We start from the raw sequence: 7,763 nt of genomic DNA, 5'->3' as shown, positions 1-7,763 counted from the left end.
CTGCTATTCTGGATTAAATGTTTTAACGGAGGTAATCATAATAGTGATTCTTGTTTTTATAATTGACTTTTTACTTTTATTGAAAATTATTATGTTAACTAGAATCAATAAGTTTTATTTTAATTTATTATGTGTGTTGACTAGAATATATAATATATTAATTCTTGTTCTTACAATTGACAATTTGCTTTAATCTAATTTTATTATTGTTAACTAGAATCATTAGTTTTATTTTAATTTATTATGTTGACTAGAATGAGGAAGTTCTTTGGTTCAATTATTGACATCTAAGATTGGTAGTTCAGCGATGCACGTACGGATGATATCGAAGTGTTTAAAGAGAGGAAGCTGTCATCTCAGTCACGAGGAAATTTCTATCGTATATCAAAGCATAGCACATGTAGTGCAAACATTATAATAATGACAGAATTTGACGATTCACCTATTATAGGATTAATTGTTAGATTTTAAAATCTTGCGTGAGGAAATGTATATAACTGTAATACCGAAAAAAGCGAATATATGTTGTGAGATAAGTTAGAATATGTATCGAAGTACTGCTATAGGTTTGGTTTATGCATTATTTGTTTAATATTGAGAATGGTCTGATGACAGACCGAAACGTCTATTTATCATTAATTATGTATCATTAAGATGAGTAAAATAGAAATAATTTTTTAATAAGAATTCGCTATTTCAATCCTGCGCACGTGGAAAAAGCCATTTATAACCGAAAGTTATCTTTTAAATCAATCCACGGTTTATTATTTATTAAAATAAAAAACAGATCCATAGTTTACATAGAACTCTCTCTCTCTCTCACTTGTTTTGGTAAGGGCTTAATGCTGCGGTTGGAGTAGTGTATATGTCAGAAGAGGCTTGATTATTTGAAGTACCATTTCTGATTGAACCATCTATAAATACAAAAATTTTGTTACATACCAAAGTATCACAAATCTAAATTAATTGATAATTTATTCTAAATACAGTTGACACACATCAACAATATACTTACTTTGGTAATGTGCAGTTGTGGCCTTAGATGTAGATGTAGACGTAGACGTAGACGTAGATTAAAGCTCTGGCTTCATTTCTATATTAGTTGGATTACCTATTTTGTTTCCGACTTGATCGCCAGAAACCAATACTTCAATATCCAATATCAACATAACGCGTCTAATAGAATAAAATTTGATGCTTGAATAATTTATATACTTAAATGTATAAATAAGAAGATGAAATAGTACATGTCTTTGCTGATGTCCGGTGAAATCATGAAATACTTAGTTATTTTGCAGATCGCATAATCATTCAAAATATTCTCTGTGATCAGATTGTTCAATTGAGTGTTCAATATCGTGAATGAGTGTAACTTCTGTCCATCAGATATCAGCAACATGAATCGATCAGTACCAGAACCATCTTCATTTGCATTTCTTGACAGTTTCTTGTAACTCTGCAAAATTACGCACATTATTTAAAACTCTATTTCCTAAAAAGCTACAAGACAGAATCCTTGCTATAAAGGTACTGCGAAAGAGCTTAACCTTTTGTACATACGACTTGGTCAATCATATCCTATACATTTCTTTTCTTTGAAATATATGTATAGAATTAATTTTTTTTTAAACAACGAAAATTAACCCAGAATACAAATGACCCGTCACATATAATAAAAGTTAATTTTTGACAATAAAAATGAGTTTAACATAACAGACTCATGACACATGTCACATCAAAGTATGACAAACTTTATATTTTTCAATCTATAATCCAAATAAAAGCAACAGGAGCAGCGTCACTTCCCTAACCTGGATGTTGCTAGCTATAAAAGTCATGTTTTCAAAATGAACAATTTCGATTCGCAAAGATATAACTGATCAGATTCTGTCAAATTATTTCCGCACTCACCAATACTTGAAGAACTGGGTTAGGGACACGTATGCCTTGCATGATTTTCTGAAACAGTACAGTCTTAATGTTAAACAGCGCAATATATAGAAACTTCGAAAGACTTACCTCCAATGCTCCTTCCGTTAAATTGTACATGATTGCGGTTTATTATTATCAGCACGGCCGTAAGAGTCTATCAATTTCTTATCGAAACAGAGAGCTTTCGCAAAAAAGTTCCAAATTAACGATCACGCACAATAACGCTTGCCTTAGCCTGCCTCTCTTCGCAGCGCTACGTTTTACTACGTTCTAGTCTGTTGTTCTACTGTTTCCCGCCAAATAGATGACTTCGGCAGTCGGCTGCGTTTAATGATGCTAGTCGTGGGAATTATGCCCATACAGTAAAGTCACTAGATTAACAAAGTACCGCGATGAGAAAATTCACTGTTGGTGCGGTGAGCGGTCCACTTGGCGTTACAAACGCTTCGAAAGGGAGGGCTCCGATTGCACACAACGCATATTGCACACATGTATCGCTGATTGGCCAATTTAAAAATAAAATAATCTCATTGGCAAAACAGTAAAAAATTACTAGGCACCAGTTGATATGAGTGGTGTGTACAATCAGAACCGTAGGCAAACGGGATCCTCCCGTAGCATTAAAGCCCGTCTACAGTACACGGAGTAAGAAGTAAGAGTAAGAAACTGATCAATCACAGTCGAATGTGAGAAGAATAATATACTGTGATTGGTCAATTTCTTAGGGTATATCCACACAAACTTGCATAGTCGCATAAACGTATGCATAAAGAAAATTATCCAATCACACTTTACGTGCGTCTCTATAGGAGAAACATGATTAGGTAATTTTCTTTATGCATACGTTTATGCGGCTATGCAAGTTGTGTGATATACCCTTAAGCGGGGAGCACAGACTCTTGCATAACGCATAACACATAATGCATAAGAATATGTACCAATCGAAGTTCTCCGTTTCTTTCCCTTCCATGTAATAGAGAACTCTGGTTGGTTCAATTTCTTATGCCTCATATGTTATGCGTTATGCAAGAGTCTGTGCTCCCCGCGTTACTCTTACTTCTTACTCCGTGTATTGTAGACGGGCCTATAAGTGGACCGTAGCCTGTATTAAACTGGTTCTACATTAGTCGCATCGCAGCATTGCAGTCCAATAAACATCAAGCTGGTTCGACTCTGATTGGACCGCAACGCTTGCGACACACTTGCGATGCTGCGCTGCGATTATTGTAGAACCAGCTTTGGAGGCCTAGATAACAGAGATGCGACGTTGAAGGGTATGGTCTGATTGGCTGTCTAATTCACGTGATTAGAGCGCCATTTTAATTCATTACTGCGTATAATTAGAGTCCTAGAATTATACTTTCTTCTTTTCTAACAATTTAACTTTCCTCATGTAATGCATCAGCTGTCGTCAGCTTATAAATGTACCTTTTCATGCCGACCCTCGACGTTCATTTTCGGCGTCAAAATAAGTCACTTGATAGAAATTGACGAATATCAAGGGTCAATTTTGTTCTTGTGATTTATTTTGACGCTGAAAACAACTGAAAACGAGCGTCGAGCGTCAGCATGAAAAAACACCTTATGGCTATAAGTACTTATACTGAATTAAAATGGCGATGACGACCTAATCCAACCAACGCAATGTCGCATCTCTGGTATCTCTAGTCTATAGGTGCGTTCCGTACACAGACTTCTATATATACTACTAGACTGCTAACTCGTTTGAAAAAGTGGAACCCAATTTCGATGTGCATTATACGCATGCGTCGAGAACCGCACCGCGTGACCCGTGCGACACATGCGCATACAATCGATGCGAATAGCCATATTGTAGCCGTAAGTAATGTTAAGAAGACCCCTTCACCTCAATTTTTTATAAAAATTTACTCAATTGATGCGTTTTTGCATGAAACGAAAGAATCTGGGAGAAAAAAGTGTCGCTCTGCCTCGCGAACCGAGATATTTAGCCTTAAAGTTGACAACTATGTAGGTTAGGAAATCTCACAGCCACGAAATTCATTACTTTAAAAATAAATTCACTTTAACGCTTACGCTTCATATCTCGGTTCGCGAGGCAGAGCGACAATTTTTTTGCCAGATTTCTTCGTTTCATGCAAAAACGCATCGATTGTATGCGCATGTGTCGCACGGGTCACGCGGTGCGGTTCTCGACGCATGCGTATAATGCACATCGAAATTGGGGTCCACTTTTTCAAACGAGTTAGCAGTCTAGTAGTATATATAGAAGTCTGTGGTACGGAACGCACCTATAGACTAGAGGCCTAGATACCAGAGATGCGACATTGCGTTGGTTGGATTAGGTCGTCATCGCCATTTTAATTCAGTATAAGTACTTATAGCCATAGGCCCATATTCAGAACGCGCTTACGACGATGTTAGCACGCTAACATACCATACTTTACGTCACGCATATTATAGAATTTCAGAGATAAAAGTGCGCTTTTATCGATAAAAGCGCGTTCTGAATACGGGCCATAAGGTGTTTTTTCATGCTGACGCTCGACGCTCGTTTTCAGTTGTTTTCAGCGTCAAAATAATTCACAAGAACAAAATTGACCCTTGATATTCGTCAATTTCTATCACGTGACTTATTTTGACGCCGAAAATGAACGTCGAGGGTCGGCATGAAAAGGTACCTTTATAAGCTGACGACAGCTGATGCATTACGTGAGGAAAGTTAAATTGTTAGAAAAAGAAGAAAGTATAATTTTAGGACTCTAATTATACGCAGTAATGAGTTAAAATGGCGCTCTAATAACGTCATTTAGACAGCCAATCAGACTATACCCTTCAACGTCGCATCTCTGTTATCTAGAGGTTTGTTCGCGTCGCACGCTCCAATATGCTCCTGTTCATTCCAACGTGCTCCAATACGTTCGCGTCACCGGAACCAATATGGCAATTAGATGTTCGCGTCACATTAGAGCATACCCCATGGATCAATTAAGAGCATGCTCTATTTGCTTCACCTCAGAAGGTGGTGCAGTTGGGACATGTTACGCACGCATGCGTAATGATTGAGAATGGGTAGTGTTGAGAGAAGTATTTCATGGTTCTTAATTCCCACGACTCGCATCATTAAACGCAGCCAAAGTGAAAAGTCATCTATTCGGCGGGAAACAGTAGAACAACGGACTAGAACGTGCTAGAACGTAGTAAAACGTAGCGAAGAGGGGCAAGCGTTATTGTGCGTGATCGTCAAGATTTGGAACTTTTTTGCGAAAGCTCTCTGTTTCGATAAGAAATTGATAGACTCTTACGGCCGTGCTGATAATAATAAACCGCAATCATGTACAATTTAACGGAAGGAGCATTGGAGGTAAGTCTTTCGAAGTTTCTATATATTGCGCTGTTTAACATTAAGACTTTATTGTTTCAGAAAACCATTCGAGGTATATATGCCCCTAACCCAATTCTTCAAGTATTGGTGAGTGCGGAAATAATTTGACAGAATCTGATCAGTTATATCTTTGCGAATCGAAATTGTTTATTTTGAAAACATGACTTTTATAGCTAGCAACATCCAGGTTAGGGAAGTGACGCTGCTCCTGTTGCTTTTATTTGGATTATAGATTGAAAAATATAAAGTTTGTCATACTTTGATGTGACATGTGTCATGAGTCTGTTATGTTAAACTCATTTTTATTGTCAAAAATTAACTTTTATTATATGTGACGGGTCATTTGTATTCTGGGTTAATTTTCGTTGTTTAAAAAAAAATTAATTCTATACATATATTTCGAAGAAAAGAAATGTATAGGATATGATTGACCAAGTCGTATGTACAAAAGGTTAAGCTCTTTCGCAGTACCTTTATAGCAAGGATTCTGTCTTGTAGCTTTTTAGGAAATAGAGTTTTAAATAATGTGCGTAATTTTGCACAGTTACGAGAAACTGTCAAGAAATGCAAATAAAGATGGTTTTGGTACTGATCGATTCAGATTGCTGATATCTGATGGACAGAAGTTACACTCATTCACGATGTTGAACATTCAATTGAACAATCTGATCACAGAGAATATTTTGAATGATTATGCGATCTGCAAAATAACTAAGTATTTCATGATTCCAGCGGACTTCAGCAAAGACAAGTACTATTTCATCTTCTTATTTATACATTTAAGTATATAAATAATTCAAGCATCAAATTTTATTCTATTAGACACGTTATGTACATATTGGATATTGAAGTATTGGTTTCTGGCGATCAAGTCGGAAACAAAATAGGTAATCCGACTAAAATAGAAATGAAGCCAGAGCTTTAATCTACGTCTACGTCTACGTCTACATCTACATCTAAGGCCACAACTGCACATTACCAAAGTAAGTATATTGTTGATGTGTGTCAACTGTATTTAGAATAAATTATCAATTAATTTAGATTTGTGATACTTTGGTATGTAACAAAATTTTTGTATTTATAGATGGTTCAATCAGAAATGGTACTTCAAATAATCAAGCCTCTTCTGACATATACACTACGCCAATCGCAGCATTAAGCCCTTACCAAAACAAGTGAGAGAGAGAGAGAGAGAGAGAGTTCTATGTAAATTATGGATCTGTTTTTTATTTTAATAAATAATAAACCGTGGATCGATTTAAAAGATAACTTTCGGTTATAAATGACTTTTTCCACGTGCGCAGGATTGAAATAGTGAATTCTTATTAAAAAATTATTTCTATTTTACTCATCTTAATGATACATAATTAATGATAAATAGACGTTTCGGTCTGTCATCAGACTATTCTCAATATTAAACAAATAATGCATAAACCAAACCTATGGCAGTACTTCGATACATATTCTAACTTATCTCACAACATATATTCGCTTTTTTCGGTATTACAGTTATATACATTTCCTCACGCAAGATTTTAAAATCTAACAATTAATCCTATAATAGGTGAATCGTCAAATTCTGTCATTATTATAATGTTTGCACTACATGTGCTATGCTTTGATATACGATAGAAATTTCCTCGTGACTGAGATGACAGCTTCCTCTCTTTAAACACTTCGATATCATCCGTACGTGCATCGCTGAACTACCAATCTTAGATGTCAATAATTGAACCAAAGAACTTCCTCATTCTAGTCAACATAATAAATTAAAATAAAACTAATGATTCTAGTTAACAATAATAAAATTAGATTAAAGCAAATTGTCAATTGTAAGAACAAGAATTAATATATTATATATTCTAGTCAACACACATAATAAATTAAAATAAAACTTATTGATTCTAATTAACATAATCATTTTCAATAAAAGTAAAAAGTCAATTATAAAAACAAGAATCACTATTATGATTACCTCCGTTAAAACATTTAATCCAGAATAGCAGCACAGCAAGAATCACGACCTAATGATAATATTATAACAGTCGAGAAGGAAAACACACATGATCAACACACAAGAGAGTGAGATTCGAAGGTGAGAGTCGGGCGCCCTTGAAGCAGGGGGGACGGAGGTGAGAGTCGGGCGCCCCTGAAGCAGGGGGAGGGGGGGTGAGAGTCGAAGGGGAGAATCGTGTGCCCCTGAAGTAGGAGGGGTTAGAGTCGGAGGGGAGAGGCGTAAGCCCCTATAGTAAAAAGAAGTTATTTCGTAAACTTCTTTTGTTTATAACTTCTTAATGAGTAACGTCCTGCAATTAAAACTTCCTCAAGGTCACTTGGTGTCATGACCTTGACAACATATGTCAAGGTCAAGGTCATTGGAGGGGGCTCCCCTAATCTGCATATTTACCTTCAAGTCTTTCTCATTGGCAGCTAAGAATATATGAAGAAAAACACGTTTCTGAGGACC

The 7,763-nt window shown here is 36.0% G+C and overlaps 2 protein-coding genes across 4 annotated transcripts; one reads left to right on the top strand and one right to left on the bottom strand.

The window, feature by feature from the left end:
* Positions 1–747: 747 nt before the first annotated feature.
* On the bottom strand, positions 748–2,273 carry LOC108757743 (replication protein A 70 kDa DNA-binding subunit-like). Its single transcript, XM_018502278.1, has 5 exons — positions 2,020–2,273; positions 1,912–1,959; positions 1,248–1,456; positions 1,016–1,176; positions 748–914 (listed from the first exon to the last, which is right to left on the bottom strand). The coding sequence occupies exons 1-4, from the start codon at positions 2,047–2,049 to the stop codon at positions 1,074–1,076; spliced, it is 390 nt and encodes a 129-aa protein (XP_018357780.1). The 5' UTR covers positions 2,050–2,273; the 3' UTR covers positions 748–914; positions 1,016–1,073.
* A 2,634-nt stretch (positions 2,274–4,907) lies between these two features.
* On the top strand, positions 4,908–6,490 carry LOC108757744 (replication protein A 70 kDa DNA-binding subunit-like). Of its 3 annotated transcripts, XM_018502280.1 has the most exons (5): positions 4,914–5,275; positions 5,336–5,348; positions 6,029–6,047; positions 6,119–6,279; positions 6,381–6,490. In XM_018502280.1, exons 1-4 carry the CDS (start codon positions 5,246–5,248, stop codon positions 6,219–6,221), a joined length of 165 nt encoding a protein of 54 aa, XP_018357782.1. In that variant the 5' UTR covers positions 4,914–5,245; the 3' UTR covers positions 6,222–6,279; positions 6,381–6,490. The 3 variants fall into 3 exon arrangements, 2 of the variants coding, with proteins under 2 accessions (XP_018357782.1, XP_018357781.1); XR_001939919.1 differs by lacking the exon at positions 6,381–6,490 and having other exon boundaries at positions 4,908–5,275; positions 5,898–6,047; positions 6,119–6,187; XM_018502279.1 differs by lacking the exons at positions 4,914–5,275; positions 5,336–5,348 and having other exon boundaries at positions 5,746–6,047.
* Positions 6,491–7,763: the final 1,273 nt, after the last annotated feature.

This window comes from Trachymyrmex cornetzi, unplaced genomic scaffold, assembly GCF_001594075.2.
Source record: "Trachymyrmex cornetzi isolate Tcor2-1 unplaced genomic scaffold, Tcor1.1 scaffold147, whole genome shotgun sequence".
NCBI lineage: Eukaryota > Metazoa > Arthropoda > Insecta > Hymenoptera > Formicidae > Trachymyrmex > Trachymyrmex cornetzi.
The sequence above is the reverse complement of the archived record's forward strand: the minus strand, read 5'-3'. Positions and strand labels throughout refer to the sequence as shown.